General features: G+C 27.5%; 1 protein-coding gene and 1 long non-coding RNA gene across 2 annotated transcripts; one reads left to right on the plus strand and one right to left on the minus strand.

Moving 5' to 3' along the window:
• Nucleotides 1-2,537: 2,537 nt before the first annotated feature.
• On the plus strand, nt 2,538-8,422 carry LOC107437711 (uncharacterized). Its single transcript, XR_001583288.4, has 3 exons — nt 2,538-2,579; nt 6,195-6,416; nt 8,268-8,422. It is a non-coding gene; the product is annotated as an uncharacterized LOC107437711 (long non-coding RNA).
• Nucleotides 8,423-22,019: 13,597 nt separating this feature from the next.
• On the minus strand, nt 22,020-26,510 carry LOC107437693 (uncharacterized). Its single transcript, XM_087150518.1, has 3 exons — nt 26,079-26,510; nt 24,105-24,331; nt 22,020-22,171 (listed from the first exon to the last, which is right to left on the minus strand). Exons 1-2 carry the CDS (start codon nt 26,088-26,090, stop codon nt 24,119-24,121), a joined length of 225 nt encoding a protein of 74 aa, XP_087006644.1. The 5' UTR covers nt 26,091-26,510; the 3' UTR covers nt 22,020-22,171; nt 24,105-24,118.
• Nucleotides 26,511-27,870: the final 1,360 nt, after the last annotated feature.

The raw sequence follows: 27,870 nt of genomic DNA on the forward strand, positions 1-27,870 counted from the left end.
ATCTGGGAAGAATGCACTATGGCACACAAACATTCGCTTGAGACGTTGAACAGAACATTGAACGATATAAAAAAAAACAATGACAAATTATTTGGCTTCACTCTGTTACTCCTTTCAGGAGATTTCAGACAAACACTTCCCGTCATTCTGCATTCAACGTACGCTGATGAGATCACTGCTTGCTTGAAATCATCTCCACTTTAGCGTAATGTTGAAAAAGTTTAACTAAAAGTAAATATGCACCTCCAAATCTAAATTCTTCAAGATCCAGCTGTTGAAACATTCTCGAAACAATTGTTAGATATCGGTGATGGAAAAGTTACTAAGGATGAGACTGGAAGCATAAAATTACCGGACGATTTCTGCACAATCATTGATTCACAAGATGCTATCATTAACCTAATATTTCCCGCGATGTACACACACAATACAGGGGCGATTTTAGCAGCAAAAATATGGACGTCAACGAATTAAATCTGAAGATACAACAGTTATTGCCAGGTAACTTGATGACATATATATCCGTTGATGCAGTTTGCGATCCCTTTGAAGCTGCAAATTTTCCAACATTTTTTAAACTCATTGGATTTACCTGGCATACCACCGCATAATTTAGTACTCAAAGTTGGATCTCCGGTTATTTTGCTTAGTAATTTGAACACACCAAGGCTGTGCAACGGCACGCTATTAGTCGTTAAAAAAATAATGAACAACGTTATCAAAGTCATTATTTTAAATGACAAATTCCGTGTTGAAAGTATATTTTTTCCACGAATCCTTATTATCCCCACAGATGTGCCAATTTAATTTAAACGCATTTAGTTTCCCATTAGATTGGCATTTGCAATGACAAGGCCAAGCAATGTCTGTTGTTGTCTTAGATTTGAGCACACCATGTTTTTCACACTGAAAATTGTACGTGGCATGCTCTCGATTGTGCAAACCATCCAGTTTATTTGTGTTAGCTAAAGATGAAATGACAAAAAATATTGTACACTCCATTGCACTAAGAGATTAATATTGTCGACTAATATTTTCAGAATTCGTTGTAAATATAATTTATAACAAAAAGTTACAATAAATTAAAAAAAACTATTATTTGATGTGTTAATATTTTCACATTCCGTCATCGTTCACAGCACTCCATGTCTCTTCCACTCATATACCACACACGCACACACTTACAATAAATAAGATATATTTTCACACCCTAGAAATAATTCAGATAGCAAAACAACGTTTGCCGGGTCAGCTAGTATATATATATATATATATATATATATATATATATATATATATATATATATATATATATATATATATATATATATATATATATATATATATATATATATATATATATATATATATATATATATATATATATATATATATATATATATATATATATATTTGTCTTCAAAAATAATACTAAGACAAAAACGTACGACCTTATTTTATCGCATCATAAACAGAAATGTATTCTCACATTCTTCTTATCACGTCCTACGTACCAGAGAAGTGGGAACTCTTACTATTTACTCAAGTGACTTTTTTAAAACACCTAGTTTGAACTATATTATCAAAATATGTAAAAAATTGCAGCTTATATTTCTAGAAACCGATTGCAAATTCGAAATCAGTGATGCGAAAGTATCTAAGATATGTTAAAACATCTTATGCAACAGAAAAATCCCAATTATTCCCGAGTGATACAATCCCAGTATTCCGAAATTATTCCCATAGTCGAGAAACAAAACTGCTTTCGAAGCAATCATGGGGTAGAGATGCTAAGCGAGCAGGGGATAACACTTCGCATTTTGAAATAAAATGATTTCTTGCTAAATTGAAAGCACGGATTTGTATTCATTAAACATTTTCCATTAATAATAAATAAAAATATTCTTCTTCCTACATAAAATTGAATGCATATTTATGCATTTTGTGCACTATTAAATACAACTTTATTAAAAGGAATAAACATTTATTCTGTTAACCTAACTTCATTAAATATTTTAGAACTGATTCTACATTCAAATGCCTTAGTTAGAAAGGCATCCAAAAAGTTGCATACTAGATTAGATGCTGGATTTTACGTCAAATGATTGTAAAATAACAAGATCACTTATCTTTATCGAAATTTATTAGCTTGATATTCGATAAGAAAAAGTCGTTTTCCAGTGGGATACGCACCACATTAGACTAAAATTTGTTATATTTTTATTGGCATCAGTTTAATCTTGGTCTGTTCAATTTTTTTCAGCATAAATTTCGGGACAATATGGCGTCACAGATATAAGATTAAGAATGGGATTTTACCTCTTGCGTGCTTTACAGATCAATTAAGCTCTTAACGGGTGTATTTTTAAATGAAAAAAAAGGTGAGTTACCTGATGAAGAATTCAAAAAAATTAGGCATTGCAAGAATTCGTCCTTGGCAGGTATCAGAAGATATATTGCTACACATGAATTTATTTAGTTTTTTGTTTTCATCCTATATAAACTAGATCACTTTAGTGAAGGGACACAGATTTGCTTCAAGACAGTAGATCAAGAGTCAAACGAAAATGCAATTCCTGGTATGTATATGTCTTCTCAGTTCCAAATCATAGCTAAAATTTCTAATTTTGGTAAAAGCAAAGCATTTTCAATCAAAATTGAACTCCGTTTGATTTCAATTTGGCTAGTGCCATATACCATAAATTTTGTAAATAAAAGTTTAAGTATAAAAGTGTTTCCACTTTCAATTACTTTATAAATATCTTTTAAAAAATAATTAGTGATTTTGATGGAAGCGATTTTTGAAAAAAAAGTGCGTTATGTTTGATTTGAATTAGGATTGCTCTATATTTGTTATAAATTTTGAGAAAATAAAAACGTTTTTTAAGCTTAAATATATACATAGATTGGACAAAATATGGAAACAGATCTAAACTAACTTTGTGTAAATAATTTCTTTATCAGTAAGTGTTTTGGAAGATTTTATAGGGCAAAACTGAGGATACAATTTCATGTTTGAAGTTTTTAGAAATTGTGTCCTTTTCACCTATGCATGATTTTTACCCACCAAAATGAGCGCAGTAAGTTAAAGTTTTTTTTCCTTTTTTAATACCACTATAATTAGAAAAAAAACATTTTAGCATAAATATTGCACTGCTATAAAATATTTCAAAATTGTTTATATTAAAGCTAGAAAGAAGTTATTAACTGCCTCTCTTCATTTTGGTCAATTCGAACTTTGCATTAATAAATATAATCATCATTTTTAAAAGCTTCAAGCATGATTTTTCAATTTGCGCTCATTGGTTTGCCTTGTAAAAGTTTCCAAACCATTTGCTGCAAAAAAGAAATATTTCTTTTATGGAGTTTTTCTTGAAGTGTTTCCATATTTTCGTCGAACCCTTCCATAATGCTCCACTCATTTTTAAATCATTTCAGCGACATCAAGACAGCAGTATTTCATTTAGAAAATGAATTATATTTAATTTCAATCTGAATTGTTCTTTCTTCGTATGCAATTCGTTAAAAAATTCGCTAAGTGTAAATAAATCTTTTTAAAAGTTCAGAAACACGGCTATATCCCTAATGCAATATATTTTTTTCAATAGAAAAGGAACTATATTTGATTTCAATCTGATTTGATCTTCACTCGTATGAAGTTTGGATTTTTCAAAGTTTAAATAAATTTTATTAAAATTTAGGAGCAACAGTTTCATTCACTTAGGTATCAAGGGAAATATTAGTTAGTATTATATGTCCCACGGACTGTGATGATAGTTAATAAACAAAATGAATATAATTAAAATATTGATTTTACAAGAGCGCGAACATTTGTTTTTTGAATACGTAAAGTCCTATACAATATTTCTTAGTCAGTTTGAACTTTTTTAAAATGATAATATTAAATAGAAAAATGCAATATTTTTTGTTAATAAGTTACTTTGTTCAAGTGCGGTGATATAAACAAATATAATTGTTTTAAATAGAAAAGTTATATACTAATGTCTTTTTCTGCATCTGACTTTGAAAAATGCATCTATTTATCTAATAATTATGATAATGTTTAGATTCTTTCGTGAATTAATCAGACTATTTTCCACAAATTTTTTTTTTCCTAAACTATAATTACAAGTAGAAAAAAGTTTTATCCTGCCGTTATTCATAACTTGGTAGCATAAACCATTTTATTTATTTCTTCGTGGCTTAAGCAACTTCAATAAATAAGCAATTTTTATGCATGCAATAGTTATGTCATTCTTTAATCCCATATTTTTGAATCTAAATTTTTACTTTCTGACTCAAGTACTCAAATATATGAATCAATATAATTAAACTCTCAAGTATAACTCACTCACTCAAGTATAATAAAATTAAAACAATGGAAACAGATTTGCGGCAATTCTGTGTCATTTCATTTTTTTTCAAAATTGAGTCTTTTTGTTATGAAAATTATATATTTATAGCAGGCTTGCTAAATGTGGTTCGTGAAGACTTAGAAATAACTATATGATTGATATCACGTGATTTTAATTTGAAAGAAAGAAATTATAAAATCATACATAAATTAAAATTTACTTTAGAAAATATGTATACTTAGCAATAAAAATTTTGCATGGACAATAGGCATAACAAATAGTTTTTTTGAAGTGCAGTTTCTTTAGGTTCTTTGAAAGTTTTCTAGAGATCCAATTGTTTTTATTTTGATAAAATTAAAATTTTTTATCTAGTTATTTCTGGATAGTGTTTTTTCGACATCCTATTGTGTCTCAGCAGTACTGAAAATAATTTAGGTAGTAAATAAAATCCTTTTCAATTAAAGTATTAAATTACGAAGATTTTACCTAAACAACAATACAGTGGTCGCAGCGTTCTATACAAAATTAGAATGTGGTTGCCAATTTATTTTAAACTAATAAACGTAAGTTTTAACTTTATTTAAGGCTAGCAAACGATATAATTTTTTTTATTTAACTTTAGTTTAAAATAACAATGTTCTCAGTTATAAAAGTCAACATTATTGCTTAAATTGTGGAAATGTCGTAGTAGCTAAAATATATTGTATCATTCAAAAATAGGCAAAAATATTTTAATTTCATAACTTTATTTTTAATAGAACTCTGCGGGACCTGAAATATTTTTCATAGAAACGTTGGAATTAAATCAGCAGAGTATTACTTATAACCGGTAGTTTATATATATGTTAATAGAGTTTTAGTTATAATAGCAACCGTGGAACATTTTTGTAAAACATATTGTGTGCAAATTTAAAAATTATACATGTGTGACTACCTTTGGTAAAAGTAATCATTCAAACAAAGCAACCTTTTGAAGAAGTTGAATAAAATTTAATATATTTCGCATCTGGCAGAGTTCAAATATTTTATTAAAAAAAAGATATGCCGAAACCAAAATAAAGGAAATGAATGAAATGCAAATTTCGAACATTAATTTATTATAATAATACTATGTATTGAGTTTCTAAGCAATGTCTTAAGTTGCAAGACATAACTTCGTTAGAATTAAAAAGTTTTTTAAAGAAAAGCTGTGCAGTTAATATGGAAAACTAATTATTTTCTAATTATGTATTTTACTTGAACATTGAAGTGGGAGCCACTTTTGAACGTTGAAGTGAAATGTTGAACGTCACTTCATCTCAGATACGTGGTTTTTACTCTCACATAAAGAGTTTATCTATAAGAATTTACAATTTAATTAATTCTTTTAGAATTAGAGGGAAGGAACTAAAATTTAATCAAAATAAAAGTGCTAAAGAAAAGCCTAAAAAATTATAACTTTCACAGAACTTAAACTAATTTATGCGGAGTATCCTTTAAGCAATGAAGTTGCTTCTTTTTTAAAAAAAAAGTAAAAAGTGGTAACACATTGCGTTTTATTATTAGAATTTATTTTTAATAATAATTAAGCTCTCGTCTATCATAATATATTACTAAAAATTATTTAAATTTGCATTAAGTTAAAGCAATATGACTTTTCAACGCTAAAATAGTGAGTTACAGCAGAAATTATCAAATTTGTTTAAATATATATATATTTCCCCTTTTTTTTTCCAGAAAATCATTCTTTTTGTGGCAAAGTTTATGATTAAACATGGCTGCGTTAATTCATTTATTGTAGAATTATTATTTTTTTTTGTGTTACACATTTAAGGAATTTAAAAATCTTCATTTTTTCAGTTGAGTTCTGTACTTTTCGCCACATTGTTGGTATGCTGCCTCGCAACTTACATTGTTTATGACCACGCTGATAATTACCATCATCCTGGCTATCCTCTAGTTTACAACTATGGTGGATATGGTGGACTCGGACACAGTCTTTATAACTATGGAGGACTATATGGTCATAACTATTTCAACAATGTCTATGATTACCTCTACAAGAAATAAATTTATTTGATGGTAAGATGTATTTTTTTCTCCATAATATGTACTTAAAATAGAATTGGTTTTTAATAAAACCTATGAAAGCTTCGCTATTATTTATGTTCTCCAATAAAACAAAGAATAAATTTAAGCTGCTTAATATTATTGTTTAGGTTCGTTTTAAAACGGATTTTTATAAATATGGAAAAAGTTAAGCATCATATTTATATAAAATCTGAAAATCTTCTTATTCTTTTGAATTAAAGTGTCAACATTTCTCTATTAAAAATTGGAACAATAAATGTTTGTTTGACAGCATCAAACAAACAAGTCCATCAAAATATATTGGGAAGAATAACTCATGCATTTTCACCGAAAAATGTTTTTCCTTTTTAAAAAAATTATTTTTATTATACAGGATTTTTATTAAAAATAAACGTTTACTTTATTAATACAACTTGCGTGATACTTTTTTTGAAGTAATTATAAATTTAAAATTATAATATATTGCCTTTATTTTAAAATAATATTCGGAAATGGTGTTATTCTTAGTATATTTGTTTTTCTCATTACCTAATGGCAATGATTTTATTAAATCTTGATACTATTAGAAAACTATACACAACTTTCATTTCTTAAATTAAAATAATTGTTTAAATTAAAATTATTGCTTTAATTAAACTAATTGTTTTAATTAAACTAATTGTTTTAATTAAACTAATTGTTTTAATTAAACTAATTGTTTTAATTAAACTAATTGTTTTAATTAAACTAATTGTTTTAATTAAACTAATTGTTTTAATTAAAATAAATATGGACAAGCTAGTTACTATTGGCTATCAGTTAATTTATTATCAAGGTGCATTTTTTAAATGTATTTAGTGATATTATATTGCAGAAAACTTATATTGCGGAAACTATCCCGTGCTGCAAGTTTTAAAAAATTATTATGAGAGAGAAAAACTCTACAAGCTAAATATACAACAAGAAACAAAATATACAAAAATCATTAAAAATTATATACAAAAATCCTTTTATGTCTCATGTTTAGTCAAAATAAATTTTTATTATTTAGTTTAATACTGGTCGAACAATGTTGAATTTCAAGAAGCATTTATATAATTTTAAACTGTCTATGCAATTTCAGCTTTCAAAACTTGAACACTATTAGTTGAATAGATGATGAGAAATGTAGATTAAAAAATACGACTTATTTGAAATTTTATGATTCAGTAACTATTTAATCAATTTCGCAAAAATTTCGTATTTTTTTTATATAAAATTACATTGTGTAAAATTAGGTAAAAACTTGAATGCCTTACAATAACAAAAAATCGGCAGTTATTTATTAAAAAAACTATTAATGATTTTTAAATAATAAGAAATTTTTAAATGATAAGAAATTTCTAATATATAAATGAGTTTCATAACTTATATTTTCTAAGAAATTTTTAGAGGAAAGAGTTTTGTAGTTTTCTACAAAATATTTTGTATTCACTTAAATAACACCAGAGACAGACGATATACATAAATTGTGAAATAAGCATTTAGGTGCCCAAACTTTAGACAGCTCTTCTGTCTATTGGGACGCTGTTCTAGATTGCACCAACCCTCAATTTTAGAGAGTCAAAAATCTATGTCTGTCGAAAAAAGACATACTTTATTCAGGTTATTATTTGTTTCATTTTCTAACTTGAAATATCAGTAGTACAAATTATTTGGTAGATAATCCATCTATCCATAAAAACTAAGTATTATTACGTGACAATCTGTTTATTTGATCAAAAGTTTTAATACGATTCCTTATTTTTATTTTGCACATTGTACCCACAGTTTTATATTTCATAAATTTTAAATGCCTTTTTTAAATTTCTTTCCTTTTTTCAGGCAAACGATTTGGACCCTATTGCTGCGAAAAATGATTTCAATGCTTAGACAGAAAATTGAATATAATTGTTATATGTTCAGCTAAATCATTGTTATCTTTGTATATTGTTATTTCTTGAAAAAATTTACATTAATAAACAATTGCTTTAAAAATCTGAATGATCATTTAAATAGTCTTGAAAGCATTTTGAATTAAAGAGCTCGGGGCACAATAATGATAAGTCAACGATTTTCAAATGTGACATTTTTACATCAGTACTGTTTAATCTTTTCTCTTTAAAGGTACTTTTCACGTTCTAGCAATTTATATTAGATAATAGGGATATACTTGGAATCATTTATTGCATACTTAGAAAATGAGATTTTTCTTCTTCCAAACATGATTTTAAAAATCGATCTTCGGAAAAATTTGAAAAAGTGGCACATCATTATCCTAAGCCCTTTTAATTTCATTATTATATTTTTTGTCTTTTCTCAATAACTTTCATTTCAAGATAGAATAACAGCCCTAATAGACAAAGTGATATCTTTTATACTTTAGAACTTATTAAACTATTTTAGATTTCGTAACGTTTGAAGAAGTTTTGAACTAACTATACAAATATACTTAAATTGTTATTACATTGTAGTAAGTACTATGTATCATTTTGCTCGGATAAATGCAAATAATTATGATATCATTTTTGTCATTGGAACTATGAAACCAGAAGTGGGCAAGACTGATAAAGAGGTGAATATTTTGCTTTATCAAATTAAAATGTTATTATTTTCTCATAAATCTCATGAATAAATATTTTATCCTGCATATTCACCAAACCATCTCTTCACAATATTTAAATTGCTAGGGAAAATCAAATATCTTTTATTTTCGTCAAGATAAAAAACATAATCGTATGGTTATATGATGACTGTTTGAATTGATACTTGTCAAAATCATTGAATCATTTTGAAAAAAAAAAAAACTTCTTATACTAAAAAGCAAGCTTGCCACAGGTGACTAAAAATGCAATATTTGGTGACAAATAAAATTTAAGACTTCATTAAAAGAGATTAAAATTAAAAATTTTTGCTACCATATTTTTTTTCTGATTTACTATTAAAAGTGAATTTCGAGAAAGATTTTGTTGTTGTTGTCGGCTGCCATTAAGGCAGAGGCTATGCGATTTTTCCTTTTTTCCAGTGGCGCCATCTATTGCTAAGAATTTAACTTCTGCCATTCATGCATCCACAGATCGTAATTTTGACCTGAATCAGAGAACAATCAATCTCCATTTCAGTACCCCCAGAGGTATTAATTTGTCATGGGAATAATACTTTGTGACCAGATATATTTAGCGTACACCAGTTACCATTTACTACATGGGAAGTCTTCAGCCAGCTGAATTCGAACTCCCGTTCTCACAAATGTGAGTTCAGCGTTTATCCGGAGCTTTAGCTCTACTGAATGTAGCAAAAGTTGAGATACGAGCATCAAAATAATCACCCATTTCTGCCTTAGTTCTGGATTCAACATAGCGATTTTAAAAATTGGCAAGAAGAAGAAGAGCTCTAGAGAAAACCATGACCATCGTCCATACTGACCAAAGTTGTCCCGCCCATGAATATGTCTCGTTTGAGGCCAGAAAAAAATAACTCGGAAGTGAATGATCTGGAAAATGATGCTATTGAGGAGTATGTGCGCAATTTTTCGAATACTGTTCTCAAACAAAGAATGTTAGAGACAGCAGATCGTTCACAAAAGTAACTATCCCGGGAAAGGCGCTATGCAAATTAAAACTTAAGGTTTCACTAGTTTATTAAACGGAAATTTAAAAAGAAAATTTCCGAATATATTTAATAACTATCCTTCTTTTGAAAAGAAATTGTTTTCTTGTGTTTCATGCTGCGGTTTTTGTGTTTGTAATGCTGACTTTTCAATGAAGTTTGTCCTTTTAAAGCTATGAAAGCGTATAAATACAGCATTACAGGACTAAATGTACAAAAAAGAAGAAGAAGAAGCAAATCATCCTTATAACTATTAAACGGTTGGTCGGACTTCATTCTGTAGTTCAATATCTCAAAGAATATGATTACGTTTAACAGTTAACTTTTACTGTGGAGGAATATGTTGACCGAAAAACGCACTTCCTCTCAAGAAATATATAACTTTTTTATTGCCTTTGATTTGGAATACAAAAGTAACCTTTAAAACCAAATGTCATTAAATTTTGACATCTATGGGGCCTGCAAAGACAAATAAAAATATTTGGTAGAAATTGATTTTTGTAAAGCAGGACTCAGGAATTTTTTTTCAACAAACTTATCGAATTGTACAATGAATTGAATATAATACCGAATTTCTACTTTATGATTAGCTTTTATCTTGACGAAATGTTAGTTACTCACGAAATTGACGAAATGTAAGTTGAAGGGATATTTTGAAACTCAAGCAAAAAATTTTAAATTCGAGTAATGAATAGCTATTTATCACATTTTCATTTTAAAAACTATTGAATACACGTACGTTTCTTATTTTATCAAGCAACTAATTAAATAAAAGATTAACTCTTTAATTTAACGACAAACTCGAATGCCGCATAATATTAAGTATTGCCATTTGGCAATCTAATCTCAAAATGGCGTTTCCTTCTCAATACCAATAATTAATTCCTTAAATTGATTTTTAAGCACTTTTTTGCTGATCATATGGCATGAAAATCTAGATTTAGTATTAAAAAGTTCTGAATACATAAAAATATTTTTAGCTTGCAATTCAAAATCTTTTTCATTATTAACAAATTAATTAATAAAAATTATTTAGTTCATTTAAATTTCCCATAATGTAATCTATTTGTCTTTGAGTCAAGGGCTTACTATTTTTTCTGAAAGAATTATTATAGTTTAACCTATCCTTCAAAAGGTATTAAGAGAAACGTGACGCATAAAAATAACATAAGCATAATAAAACTTTGAACCGTTATGGCTGTAAAATCACGAAAGCCAGCTTTTTAAAACTGCGTCTCCCCCAACTTTGAAAGTAGGAAACCCGAATTTGCGGAAATGAAGGTGTGTTTCTTCAAAAAAAGTACGTATTTCCGTCAAAATAAATACATTTCGCAACGTTTACAGTTAACTGTTAGACAAATTTTAAAAGATTTCTCCAAGATATTGTCAAAGCACTTTACAAAATGAGAATCCGTAAAACCTTTCAAAAGTTTTAATTGTAATTCATTTTTGAAGTTATACTTCTCATACGACTTCCAACAAGGTTGCGTTAAACGTTTAACGCTACATTTTTATTGGCCGGGAAATCACGTGGTAGGATCCAGTTTTCCCTCATTCATTTCCATATTGTTTTGGTTCTCACTAGCATCGCGATCGCAACGCTCGAGTACGCCGTCTAGCGGGGGCCTGTAAATATCGGACATTAATTTATCACGTTTTCATTTAGTTCCATCGAAATCATTGACTGAATCAGACGCCATTTTTTAGCAGCAAATAAGAAACAAAATTTCCCTAAGGAAAAGGCTGAAGAACTTGAAAAAAATCTCCAGAATATTAGTAAATCTTTCAGGAACAGAAGACGCCAAACATTTGAAGAAAAATTCCTCAATAATTTTTAATTTCTATTATCAACAAACTTGCAACTGATGACTTCTGATTTCGGATACTGTTACAGATGTGTGTATTAAGGTAAAATGCATTTCTTCTGTCTACAATTCATTACGAATTAAAGTGAAGTCAACATTGCTTTCGTCATTCCAGTGAATAAATATGAATTCAGAACATACAGAATTGTAATAGTTATAGCATATTCTTCTTCGTTATAGAATAGTACTATATATTTCTGTATCCATATAATTCGGAAAACAACAATAAAAAATTATCCAAGTTACTTGAAATAGTGTCATTTGTGCTGATTCTTAATTAATTTAAATCGTTTTCTTGGTAAGTTTTTTTTAATTTTGAAAGAATAAGTTCAACTAGAATTCAGCTATTCTGTTTTTAGCTACATATTCAAATTCATATCAATTATAAAATTTTGCTGTGTAGTATGTTATCTAAAAGTAATGAAGGTATAAACTATGTATCTATTATTTGAGAATAAAGTTTTCAAACAAGAAACTTATCATTTTGGAATTCTCCGGGAATCATAAATCAGGTAAGTGCAATGATTTTTACAATAAAAAATTTGCTTGTAAATATTTTTTTTTCATTTGATGATGGTTCTCTACAGAATGGTTTTTTACGTCTGATTTAGAACTATAAGAATAATAAAAAAAGAAACAATATGAAAGTTTTTATTTCAATGTTAAGAATTCTTAACATTCTTTTTTATCTTAAGAATTCTTTATTTTCCGTTTTTTAGTTTATAATTTTTTGATAAAAATTGTTCTCAAAATACTTTTGAAAAATTAAATGGTATAACATTATGTGTTTATGTATACTTCTTGTATATTCCAATGTTTGAAATAATATGATTCAGAAAAGTATGGAATGAAAATTCGGTCCTTACGTATTAACGCCACCGCCGCTACAGATTTGGCGGTTTTTAAGTGCCGCCAATCTACACTTAAAATTTTTGCGACAATTCATAAAATAAAACACTTTATTTAAAATCAAAATAGTTAATCGGATTTCGGTGGAAAATGAGCCGATATAGAGTTTAGCATAGATTCAAAACAATCATATCGCCATATGAACTCTGATGAATAAGATTCCAAATGAAATAACATTTCCAAAACGTACGTTTACCAAGATAAAGTTTCATGTTGTGTGAATTGGTACATTTTCGTTTTTTCGGTAAAATATTTCCCTCCTGAAAAAATAAAATTGCATCTTGTTTTGTTTTTGGCAAATCCCAAAGACGAATATTCGTAGCACTAAAAATGGCGACAAAAAAGAATTGTTTGTTTTTTTTTTTTGTTTTTGTTTTGTCAGCATTCTTTATTTTACGTTTCTTAGTTTCTAAATAATGATTTTTATTGAAACTTGAAATTTTTTGATAAAAATTGTTGTCAAAAAAATGTTGTTTACAAAATTAAATTTCATAAAATTATGAGGCTTATGTATACTTTTTGTTCATTTTAATTTTTGTAGTAATATGATTCTTAAAACTATAGAATGTAAAGTTTAAATGGGCCTTTCATGTTATATCATTAAATTTAGTAATACTATTTCTCGGGCATTAGGTTTTAACTCTTATAAGAATATACATATTTTTTTCTGTTAATGTACAAATATTTTTCCGATGTGTTTTGGATGTTCCTTCTCTAATAAAAAGAGATACCATTTTGTTTTCGGTTGTACAAGAAAGGGAATCAAGCATTTTTCTTTTTTAAATTTAATAAGCCACATTAAAGAAGGAACGTTGCAATGCTACACGCTACATTAACGACGTCTCCAGAGTAACTGAATGACGGTTCATATAGAAATCGCAGGTAAGCGTCTCATACAACAACGCCCCCTATAGTTCGTTGCGATCGCGAATTGTTTTTCTATAAATATTTTTTTCGTTTGTTTTGATACACATATAATTTAATAGGGTAGTACTGTTTATTTTCAAATTTAGTGGATAACAATTGTAAAAAATGAGTGAAAACAATCCCACGGACAATTAAGATGGATTTAAGGTTATGTCAAGGTACGTCTCTTGTGAATATCAATTGATTGTTAGGTTTTCTCTTTTGAAATTACATTATGACGCATTCACATACATTATTAACACAAATACATTTTCCAGGGTGAGACGATGAGGCAACCACAAGCACTTCCACTGGTTCAAGAGGGGAAAATGCACACTATTACCGTGATTACAGAGCACGGAAGCGAGTGGAGCAGGAAAAAGAGTCGTTGAATAGAACTAGTGATCCTTCTACGACTGCTGATTATTCTACAATTAACGTCGCAGGTTGCGAAGTTTAACTTTTTCCGCTCGGAGGGACTCCACGCACTATTTTTTTTCCAGTTATTCTCGCGAAAAATACTTTTTTAATCAATTGTTATTTAATTTATTAATTAAGTACGTGCAACTCGAGCAGAAGTGAAGTGATTATGCCTAATCACATGATTTAATTGGATACTTGTAAGCGACGTCACGTGTGTATGTCGGATCTGATTGACTTCTGAATCTACAAATCCCACGATCTACGTACGATGACATAGCGATCTACGTACGATGGCGCAGGTATCCAATTATAGAAAAAAGCTTAAATCGTAAGACTTATACATTCATATCTTATTTAAAACTATGCAATTTTGCATGACAAAATTCACAACTAGAACGAAATTTGTATAGTAGCTCTTAATAAATAAATTAAAATGGCGATTTTAATTCTTAATCATTTTACAACAGCTTGTAGTACGCGCTGTCATAACTTCTGCCCCTACGTTTCTTATTAATATCTATAGAGACGATTTTTTTAAAAATAAAACAAATAACCTGGAATGGAAAAGTTTTTTATAAAAAATATTACGTATTGTTTAAAAAAAGGTGTTTTTATAGCTATTGAAATTCTGGTTTTTACTATAATACGCATACATAGAACATGCGCGTAAATTTCTTCAAAATTCTTTTAAAGGCCAAGTTAGTCCATTGTACGAAATCAAGGATACAATTTCTTTCAAATAGTAAGCTCTAAGCTAATACCAAAATAATTTCCATGTCGGTATATGCTGTTTAACTCACCATTCTATTGTATTTTTTACAGCCATCATTAGCAGCTTATTAAAAAATATTTTCTTCTAAAAAAATCATTTTTATGGAAAGACTTTGAGACTATGAATGTTACTGTTTGCTTAAACATATGACCTTTAAGATAATATCCATAATTCAAGTAGCTTCACCTTTTTCACCATTGCCAAAAACTGGAATTATCTCAAGAGCTCTTTGCATTTGGATTAGAAAAAATTATTCAGAATCAGAGATTCACAGTATAGAAAAAAAATCATTAAAATGCTCTTTTCACGTTAACCCTGAAATAGTCGCCTTCTCTTTTAATGTAGATTAGTGTGTCTTTTACGATTTATTTAATAAACAATAGCATTGGAATAAAACAATGAAGTACTTAAATGTGGTTTTAGTTCATTTCGGTATTAAAAAAATGGAATGCGATACTTTCATTTATGCATTTTTCGATAAGTGACCTATATTTATAATAATAAAATGAGGAGTTAGTGTATGTGCGTGTATGTCTTTTTCTTATAATTCCAGAAGCATTTATGCTAGTGTTTTGAAATTTGAACTGTGGATGCAGGAGGATTTAGTCCTCATCCTAAATTTCGCATAGAAATTTCAATTAGTTCGTTCGGGAGAAACTTTTGAAAAATGAAATTTTCTCATGGGTTTGAGATTAGGCATTGTTACAAATTAAATTTCAGACTATACTGCGTTTTCTCAAATATTTTAAAAATAACACCAGTGATCAAAACAAAAAGAGTAGTTTACTACACGTTTTTTTACATTTAACTATTTATTATCCTTTGCATCAGGTAAAATTAAGTATAAACGGGATTGTAACGTGAGGGCTATGTTACTGAAATAGTATTCCTTAAGATATCTTTTTTATGGCTCCGTTTTTAAAATATGTTTGCATAAAACTTAGAAATTTTTAGTCAACGGTAATTGAAATATAGAATTATGCACTGAAAAGCAAAATTAATGGAGAAAGGTACATATTTGTTCATATAAGTCCTTATAGTTGCTGCGTATCTCTGTTGCTTAGCAACTCTAAATCAGGTCTACGAAATCTGATACTCTGAGAAAGTTTAATACTAAAATTGAGTTTGTGTAAAGATCTTGCCTAGGAAGTCCCAGACAATTTAGTATGTGGTCAGAGACGGCCTGATGGTCAGCACACTTCAGACAGGTTGGGAAACCTTTTTTACCATTGGAATAAGACAGAGATCTCAAATGCCCGCTGATAAGCCTGGTGATGGCCGTCTGGTCCAGCCTCCAAAATTTTAATGATAAAGCATCCCCAAGACACTTTCCCTGGTAGCGTTGGTGAGCAGGTGGGATGGTCCAAGAAGAATTTTCAGCTTTTTTAGCTCTTGAGAACAGCTCCAAATCAGTTAGTGAATCAGATGGGTCCAACGGCACAGTCTTTAGCCGAAATATCTGCCGTTTCATTACCATGTATATCGACATGGGATGGTATCTACTGAAAGTGCACCTCGCGAGAAGATAAAAGATGTTCCAGTTTGTTAATAATTGCCCTTTCTGTATTCCATTTTATGCCATTTAGATAGGTGCTGAATAGAACTTCGGCTGTCAGACAGGATCGATATAGCAGACGAATCGGCAGAGGACAGAATCGAATCAAGCCCAGCATCAATGGCAATGGCTGAAGACTGAACAACAGTCTGGATTCCTCCAGCTTAATTTTGATGGACATTCTTGGGATAAGATATAAATTCCACAATCAAAGCAGTCACGTATGAGGCTTGATTAATTTAGGCAACAAACGTTGTAGGCTGTATGGCAATTTGTGGTCTTTTAATAATAGGTTGAAGGTACATACAGTGAAAAAAAAGTATGGTCAAAACTACCAGAATATGGTAAAATTTACTTCTATGAGAACACCAAAAAGCTCCGTAATATCTACTGAAGCACTTTGGTAATGGTTTTGATGAAATTAACAATAAAATATAATTTAATAATATAGGCTAAAATGTGATAAATATGGCAAAATTTGGTATCTTTTCAAGGTACCTTACCAAATAAAAGCCTTATTTAAGAGCTTATATTTACTTTTCAGCTTTGTATTAACTAAACGTTTCGTAATAAGGATTCTAATTTTGAAAACCAGAATTTCCGGTAAACCATTATCTAATAAACGGGAAAATTACGAAATGAATGGTTTAAATTGCATCTATTTTGTTTCATTAACCAGAATGAGCTTGCTTTTTAATAGATATGTCATTACCGTTCAGAGCAGTAATTTTACTAGAATTTTTTTTCTCCATATTCTAAAGGCACTGTAGTAATAGGGTTTTTTCGTCTCCCTCTTCCCTCCGAAATATTTAACGGAAAAAATTGCCTAAATTGTAACAACTTTTTATTCTAATGAATTGTTCGCTAGCGCCAGTCATCATGCCCAATGCTGCTGAGCACGGTCAACTGTTATTTTGATTCAATGAACTTCTAAAACATGTTTTTATTATGTCCGTACATGTTTTTCGTTTTTTACATGATTTCGATGGTGTCACTTTCAGATAACTAAATGAAAATATTTTTAGGTTTTAACGATGTGATAGGTTTTCTGCATCGTAACCAACAATATTATATTTATTAATTAAATTTCAGTATTTAATCTAAATCTTTTTATTTAATAACATAGGCTTATAACATCAAAATTCACTAATATATTCTATTTATAAATTAATTTTTCACACTTAATAAAAATATTTTTAGAAATTTAAGGATGTGATCTTCCTGCTACTAAAATTTATTTAGATATTCTATTTGTTAGTTAAATTTTCAAATCTGATATTGAAATTATTAAGATTTAAGGAAATTCCGGTTAGGGGGGAGTTTTGTATGAGTGTTGTCCGTTCTTCCGTGAAAAATTACGAAGTAATAAAAATTTAATCAAAAAAAATTTAAATGGTGTTATATAATTTTTTTGTCAGTTTTTTTTTAATGGTAAGAAGGTTCAAATCTCCCATTTAATTGATTCGATTATTCTTATAATTTTATTGACTGATGATCGGGTTTTGAATCTTGAGGGAGTTGGATTTGTTATTCCATATCTGGGGAGACATTTGAAGTGAGAAAAAGAAAGGAAATGAAGAAAGTTCAGGAAGATTAGTGAAAATGTAATGAGCAAATGAATGTGAAATAATAATGATATATAAACAGTAAATCGTAAAAATCAGCAATTTTATTACTAGTTTGTTTTTTAAAAGCTTCAAAATATACATTTATTAACAGTTATACACTGTTAGAATTTTCATTCTAAAATTATGGTAAAATAACCGGCAGCAGTCTGTCCATCCAATTAACGGTAAAGTTTACTGTAAAGAACACTTTTTACCTTTACTGCTTTGAAATATTTTACAACTAATATGGTTATAAAATTATGAATACAAAAAATTCGGTTTTTTAACCATTTACTACTAGTATGGTTTCATAACCGTAAAAATAAACTTTAAATGGACATTGGAGCAAGGTCTTTCGTTAGGTAAAGGGCATCGAAGTACAAGACACTGGAAACTCTTCATGTGTTGAAGGGAATGGAGGAAATATTGTGGTGTCAACGCTAGGACTCGAACCCCATTCTTTCGGTCATGAAACGAACAGATTAGTCCCCTTGGCCAATCAAAATAACATGCATTCAGCTGCAAGGAACTAAGTGGTTTCTTTAGATGGGCTTAGTTGGTGCGATAAAATTTTGGTAGTTTAACCGTATTAGGTGAAAGTAGTTAATAAACTGTTTTTCTCACAGTTAACAGTTTGATTACCATCTTATTTATGGTCATTTAACTGTTTTGTTTAAAAATGGTAAAATAGCAATTAGATAAATTGTCAATTAACCATTTTTTTTCGAGAAATTTCTAAGAGTGTGACATATACAGAGGTTGGACAAAATTTTGGAAGCACTTCTAACTCTGTATAAATAGTTTTAGCAGCAAATTTTTTTTAAAGATTTTACATGGAAAAACTGTTGGTACAATTTGAAAGAGCATACTTGAAGCTTTTAGAAATGATAGGATAGCAAATTTTGTATTGACAAAAATGAAAGTATGACTTCAAAAGCTTCTTTTCATTTTCATTAAAAAGGTATTTTAATAAAATATCACAATCCTATAAAAGGGTTTCAAAATTGTTGGTATTGAAGCCAGATAAAATTTATCCCGTGGAAAAAAAATTCTTTTTAATTTCGTTCGTTATTATCATCAAAATGTTAGAAATAGATTATTTGAAAAAAAATTCACGAAATAACTACTATATTTAATATTTTCACAAAGCTGGGAAATGTAAATGGAATACAGTATTTTTTTGTTTAAATTACAGACATAATTTTCAAAATAAATATAAATAAATAATATAACAATATTATTGTTCATATAAACTCTCATGAATTCCATGTTCCTTGGATTCCTTTTAATTTCTAACAAATGGCACGAAACTGCTGAACTTTTAGCGGGAAAAGTTTTTAAAAAAAAGTATTGTTATCTATCGGAAAAATGGTAAATTACATATTATGCACAGGACGAACTGAGTTCGGGCTTCACACAATTAACACACCAATTTTTCTTTTGCCCGAACTCAGGTCGGGCATTCCAAAATTGGAGCATTTGCTTGAAGGATCATAGGCATTATCTTTCACGTTATGACAACAGATTTACCATGAAAAGATGATTGTCCACATAGAGTTAGTACATAAGTAAATAATAGTAGTCATGTCTATTTAACTATGCTAAAAACGAAATGATTTTATTACCAGTTTCTTTTCTTTTTTATCCCACCAAATAGTCAGCTCTGATTTATCTCTAGCGTTTATAATTTTTTACTGCAAAATAAATATAAAAAATTACTGTTTGATAACGAACAATTAAGATGAACGATATATTCCTATTCTCCAACATTTCATATTTCTTTTTCTAGTAGTGATTGTAAATTATAGCAAATTTTTTTAAAACAAATCGAATTTTAAATAAACTTTGATCAGAACTTAGAAACATCACCATTTAGCCATATAATCTTTATTGTATCTATTCAAACTATTTATTTGTGGCGGTGGACACTAATGTTTTAATTCTAACTGGTTAAAATGTTACCTATGCAACCACTAGGAAAATCAATTATTGAAACTACGGAATTTTTGTTGTAGTTAGAGCGTATGGATTTATTGTAAAAGACAATTTTGCTTTAAAGCGAAAATTTTTTTTTAAAGATGTATTAAAAAATTTTTTTTTATTTAATTTTTGTAATTATTTTATTAAAGTTATAAAAGGATAAGTGTCACATGGTACTTTTGCTACTATATGACGTCATTTCAATGAGGAAGCTAAACCGTTTTTTGGCTTTTAACTCACAATTTGTATGTTGTTACCAAATCTTTTCATTCCGGAAATTTTTCGTAACTATTTGAAATGGTAAAAAAATTTATGCCTTACTTTTAGATACAAATTTGATTCAAAAGGCTTTTGACCTAAATAATTTCAAACCCAATAAGTGAGATCTGATATTTATTAGGTGATGTTTTTTAAGTGATATCAAAATTAAAAAAAAATTCTGCTTTCTATATGTTCTATATAATAAATATTTTAAACATTGTGAATAGTTAAATATACTGAGTTGTTAACTATAGTTGCAAACCTATTATGTTTAAACCTATTATTTGTAATTCAATATGGTTACAAATCTATCATTTGTAAATCTATATGGAATGTAAACCTGTTTTTCATTTCTTACAGCTTACTTAAATCTTATAATTATTGGTTTTAATTACTTTGATTGCAAATTTTTCAATTACACCTTTTGGAGTACTATAACTTCATTAACCCCTTGGGGACGGGTGATTCAGAAAAGCATTCGTACAAAATCAGAATCAAGTTGCAATTAAATAAAAAACGGTAACTTAAATGTAGTCGTTACTAATTTGACAGACTTACTTTGCTTTTATTTTAATTATTGTTTGTTTAATCATATATATAATCAATGTTAATTCAAAGTATAACTAAATAGTTTTATTTTGAACAAAGTAATGGTGAATTAAATAAATCAAAAAATTATAACTCCGCCCACAAATAAACTGCTAAAGAAATACTTTGATTACCAGTTTTATCTTCTTACCCTGATTGATACGGTTTTTTGCTGTCACGTATTTGTGACAGTCGGCGCGAAAGGGTTAAAATTTTGAATAAATATATGTCACTTATATTAAAAGTTTAGTTTTTAGACTGTCCTAGAAGAAATTCGAAAATAGTGATAATATTTTAATAAAAAAAACTAAAGGTTGGTTTTTATTAGCTACCAATTTAACATTAAAAATACAAAAAATGTGATTTTTTGTTGCTAGATGATTCTCGATTTTTTATATAGATATGTTTTATTGGAAAAATGAAGGTTAGTGTTGAATACGAATCAATAAAATTATATTTAATTTTCAAACTTTTGCTACCACTTTTTCAATTTTTTAGGGACACTACGAGTCCTAGTAATATCCAATCTAAGAAAATTCGTATCAAAATCGGGTCACAGATTTCGGAAAGATATTAGTGACAGAAATTCATATATTTCTCATCCTCTCAAACGACTACAGAAATTCTACATTTGCGTAAAATTATTTTTCTAGTAAGAGGAATGTAAATATCTGGTTAAATTAGAACGAAAATTTCTTATTTACCCCTACACACAAATAATTCGAACTTGCTGATAAAAGATCATATTGATGTAATCATGCTTTTAAGAATTGCATTTTTCTTTCAAAAATTTTAATGAATTAAATTCATTTAATACATTAAATTAATAATGTTTAACTACATCAAAATAATGGTAGTTCCTTAAAATTAAAATAAAATGCATAAAATTTTGCTTTAGCTAATTCTTCATTAAAAAGTGGAATGATTTCTGATTCTGGTATATATTTTTATAATTAGTATTATATAGCAACAGATTAATCATTAAATCATTCTCTGAAATCATTAAATACTAGTTATCTAATAATTACGATATAATTGGATAATATATTAAACTGGGCTGTTGTTCTTTGTTGCTTATGTAAATAATAAAAAATTGCTTTGCAAGAGACTTTAAGAAGTGCATTAAAACTTTAAACAAATATATTTATTGCAAAGTATAAACAAAATAATGAATATAATGTTCGGACTTTACATAGAATGATAATGAAGTTAACTTCATGAGCAAACAACCAGTCATATCCATAAGTATGTAGTTCCAAGAAATCAATCATTACCTAAAAAAAGATTATATTCATAAATTTAATAATTGATTAGCAAACAAATGAAGTCAAACATTTTAAAGCATTTGTAATTTTTATCAGTTGTCAAAAAAATTATTACCAAGTGATCCAGACTTTATTTGTGTCGATTAAAGAATGCTTACTTTTAAAAAAATATTATAAATAATAAATTTTTTTATTAATTTATTTTATTACTAATTTATTTATTATTAATTTATTTTATAATTAATTTATTAATTTATTTAAATATTTCCTTTTATATTTTGAAAATAAATTTTTTATAGATTATTATTTATTTGGAAACGGAAAAATTACCAAATTGTTAGTTTAAATATCATATATTTTACTTTTTATAACAAGAGTTTAGTTTTAATCACATGATTCTCCGTGTATACAGAAGATGATTACACTTTTTCAGAATTTCCCATTCATTTTTTTTTAATTCAAAATATTCTAAAAATTTTATGATACTTATTATACTAATGAGTTACATTAATGAAATCTTATTTATATAATGAATCTTTTTTATAATGAATCTATAATGAATCTTATTTATAATGAATCTATAATGAATCTTATTTATCTTAATGAAAAACAGGATAGTTTGTATGAGTATAGCAAGATATGGTCTAAAATGATAAACCAAAAATCTGTTATAATAAGAACTATAAATTTGAAAACCAGAATTTCCTTAAAACGCTACCATATTAAGAAAAAAACTACTAAATGAGTGTTTTAATGCCGTTCCTTTTATTTTGGTTTTATCAACTAAATTTTTTTTTACCAGAAATTTTATTACTTTTACTTTACAGTACAGTAAATTTATCATAATTTTTTTCTCAGTGCAAATATTTTTAATAATATCATATACTAGTAAAACTAAATCATGAACTATAAAGAAAATTTTTAAAAAATGTTCTTATGAATTATGAGAAGAAATTCGATGAAATGAGGTTAAAAATATTTTTAAGTTGAACATGGTTATTGAACACTTAAACCTGGATTTTTTACTAAATCTAAAATGAAAGGAAATTAATAGACAATAATGCATATTTTGAATAGAATAAATGAATGTCGATACACCATCGAATAATTAAAGTCTAAAATGTATACTAATATAATAAATGTTAAAAAAAATTAGTTATTGATTTTTTTATATTTTTACGTAATTATAATTCAACCTCAAAAGAACCCGAATAAGGCTAATAATTTTGAAGTTAATAATAGAAAAAAAAATTAGTTTGATTAGAAGTTGTTAAAAATAATTTGTAGAAATAGTTCATAATTTGTACAATTTTTATGAAAACTTTATAAAATATACGAGAAAAAGAAGTGAAACTGACTGTCTTACGCTGCGTGATAAGAACTGCTTTAACTAAACTCTTAAAACTCAATCAATATCAATAACATAATTAAAATTCAAAGTGGCTTAGAAGGTTTAAAAATTACTTAGTACAGCTTATTTTAATTATAGTATATATGAATTTTGACCAAAAAAATTTCATTTTCCAAAGATTTATAAGAAGTTTGATAAAAAAATCTGCATCTCAAAAATGCAGACGAATTTTTATAAAATTGAATTTAAATAAACGAATTTAATAATGTTGGAAATTTTTTAGCGTGTTCAACTACTATATTGTGTAAACTTTCTGCAACACTAAATTTAACTCTGTTATTGTGCAAATTAAACCATCCTAGATTTGATAGCTGCCTGTTACTATGGTACAACCATAGTAGTCCCTGGGTACAACTTATACAAAACCGGTATTAAACAGCACCTTATTTAATTTGCATCAATTTTCCACGATAAAATAGTTCTAAATACCTATATTATGGTTCAGTGACGCACTTATTTTCTTGGGAAGATAAGATCATATAAAAGAACGCTTTAAATTGCATCTAAAAATTTCTAAAATATAAAACTCACTCAATTTATCGTTCCTATTTCTTCCACCATTGAGCAGCAGTGTATGGAGCAACGAGAGAAGCACCATTATTCCACCTATAACCGTAACCGTAAAGTCTTCCAGCGTAGTTGCCATAGTTGTATGCGTATGGGTATCCGTAGCGAGGGGCTACGCCGTAATATCCTCCATAGTAAGGATATTGAGCAGATACGCAAACTGCTAAGACAACAACTAATAGGATGACTAGCTGAAATGGGAAAAATAATAAAAATTAATAATCATAGATAAATATAGATAATAAAGAAACTTTTTAAAAAAAAAATTTAATTTCTTTAACTGAATTTCTTTCTACGTAAATAGTTGGAAAAAAAAATTATTTTTTTTAAATTTTAATATGAAAAATATTCGTTTTTATAAACGAAGTATAGTAATGTTTTTCATTTCAAAAATCACCAGCATTTTATATGTAACACAAATTCATACGATGAATCATATAAGAATAATGTTAAATAATAAATATTTCTAAATATTATAAAACGAGTTTATTTTCACTGCCTTTTTATCAATGGTTTACAAAAATTCAATTCTCTTAAAGTTAAAATTTTATTTTTGGTAACCGGTATAGCAACTTTTTTTTCGAATTTAAAGCCAAATTATCAATACAATTTTATATTTTCATCACTAATACAATTTGTTTTAGATCAAAACAAGTAAAATTCGTTGCACGTTATTGGAATTAATGTTCATTTATTAAAATAATAAATAAAAACTCTACATTAACATTTAATACTATGAGGATGTAAAAATAAGTTTCAAAATTTGCAATCTTTTACTCTATCTTAGATATATAATAAATCTAAAAGCATATAATTAAGCATAACTTTGTTTACAAACAATAAATGAAATTTAAAAATTATAAAATGAATTTTAAAGAACGGTATTTAATATAATGCAGATTCCAAAAATTCTCTTCTGTACTGGGTGTTTTATTCAATTAATTTCAAATATTATTTTTTTCATAAAAAATGCGTATAATCATTCGTTTTATAATTGAATTATTTGTCAAAAAAAGTTTTGGTTTTGGAAAAAGATTTGAAATTCGATTTCAAAATTTTTATTGAATATATAAATATTGTGTGATTTTTATAAGTTTAAAACTAAGAGATATCCACTTTTAAATGTATTATAAAGAATAAAAATTTATAAAGATTGTTTGATATAGATATTTGAAAAACGAATATCAAATATACCAAACATAATTAAAGCGTACATGCAACATGAAACGGAATTTGTAAATAATTAATTAGATATAAATACTGCAACATGAACTGAATTTGTATAAGACATAAATATTTTTATTTAGATATTAATGCTATAAAATTATTAGAATACATCTTAGAAATAAGCACTTAGAGATAAGCATAAGCATAATTCGATATAAATGCTGTAAGAGGAATAGAATTCATCCAAAATATGTATGCAATATATTAGATATACATATTATAAAATTAACGGATTTTCATTTCGTATAATTCTTTAGACATAAATGGTATAGGAAACTATAAGATAATATATGAAAGCTGTAAGATGAATGGAATTTTTTTCCACATATAATCAGGTATTTATTCTTTAAAATTAAAGTAATTTGTCTTAAATACAATTAATTATTATTAAATACTCTGAGAGGTTTAGAATTCGTTTAAGATATAAATGTAATGAATTAGTTATAAATATTATAAGATTAATGGAATTTCTTAATTTAATGGATTAAGTGAGCAGGAATACTAAAAGATGAATGAAAATCGTCTTTGATATAAATACAATAAATTCGGAATTTTTTATTTTAAATGGAATAATTTTACAGAGATGCTGAAAGATGAATAGAAATTGTCATCGATATAAATAAAGTTATATATAAATGCAATGAGAGACTTAAAAGAGCAAGAAAGTTTTTTTTTGTTGAAAAAGTAAAAATGATAGCAAAGTTTTCTTACCATGGAATTCATTTTGGATGTTGTTCGTGTGATATCAGCTGCAGTGATAGAAAAACTGATGCCAGATCCAGCAAGTCTCAAAGCTTTTATACTAAAACTGAAACTCGGTGCCTTACACTAAAGACAGAGCATCTCAAGGCTGACTGAAATTATATTCGAAAAGTAAAACAATGCATCCTGATTCCGAAGTGCATACAAGAGATTTATTTATATTTAGTCAACAAATTGGTACAAATCTAGTAGTTCTCGTCAAAAAATCTCTGTCTTCATCCTTGAAATAAATATTCTTCCCTCTATAGGTGTTCCAACTTTCTCCATATTACACCTTTGACATTCATTGTAATTCCTTAACACTATGCTCGAAGAAGGTGTGCATTTAATGTTCTATTAACAGAATAAAAAATTCATGAGGAATATGCTGATGCTTAGAAGTGGAAATGAAAAAAGAATTCGTAGGGGTCGACATGATTTGCATTGTCGTTTGAGCTTGGATGAGAAATATGAATGAAGTGATTTTCTAATGTTCCATTAAGTAGTCATTTTTGTATGCATGAAGGAATGCAAACGATGGTTCTCTTTATTTAGGGCTTATTCTTTTGTAAAAACACTTCGGTATTTACAAATTTATTCCATTTCATTGATGAAAGTAATCACGACTCGCTAAATACTCGCTTTGTAATTTTTTCAACGAGTTCTATTAAATGTTTTATTAACGTTTTATTCTAAATATTGTTAATAAAGAAATATTTCATGCGTTCTTTTAAATGTGATGTAATTTTGCGTAATATCTTTTTTAAAAAAGCTGTTTTTAAAGGTTATAGCTTTTTTCTAACAAATTACAAACGTATAAAACTGATATTTGCATTTATAAAGAAAATTTGCAATAAATATTCGCAAACAATGATCATTTACACTATTGCCATTTGCAATTATAATACACTAATAGTTTTCACTGTAAAATATTTTATGAATTTTCTTAATGCAGTAACTTTATTTAATCTTTGTTGTCTTAATATTTGTAACAAAGGAAAACAATTCTTAAAAATGCTATTTTTAACGTTGGAGCTTCTTCTCTAAAGCATTAATCATCATTACAAATGTATAGCATTAGCTCTATTGACATTTGTATTTATACAATTATAATGACACACTTTATGTATTTTCTGCACTAAAAATTCCGGATAAAATTATTTTAAGAAGTACTTTTAGCCAGTACTTTTTACCCCAAAATCCATTTTTACTGGAGCAAATTACGGAAAGAAAATGTGATAAACCATAATTTTTAAAATAACGCAATCGCTGAATCACTCTAATAAAATAAATATTACTGTAGTACGGTAATTATTACTGCAAAAATTATGGTTTGTCAGATTTGTTCTGCAACATGTTTTAGTTAAAATGGATTTTATGGTAAAAAGTAACCGGAACCCTGAGTGTCGGTACTTAATTCCGTAATTTAAACCCGAATTTTTTACAGCATTATGTGATATTAATAAAACTGATAAAAAGAAATCAATTTTCGAAAGCGCTATTTCTAATTTTGTAGCTTAACTTTTTAATTGTTGATAATGTTCATCTTTTTTTAACTTTCCAAATCTTGATATATCCTTACGAATGCATAAAAATAACATTCACATTCAAAATTAACATTTGCACATTTAGAACATTTGAACTTGTTATACATTTGTTATACATTATACTTGTTATACATTATTCTTGATATATCCTTACGAATGTATAAAAATAACATTCACATTCAAAATTAACATTTGCACATTTAGAACATTTGAAA

The sequence above is a fragment of the Parasteatoda tepidariorum genome, chromosome 9 (assembly GCF_982258835.1).
Source record: "Parasteatoda tepidariorum strain Cologne lab strain chromosome 9, Ptep-v5.0, whole genome shotgun sequence".
Taxonomy (NCBI): Eukaryota; Metazoa; Arthropoda; class Arachnida; order Araneae; family Theridiidae; genus Parasteatoda; species Parasteatoda tepidariorum.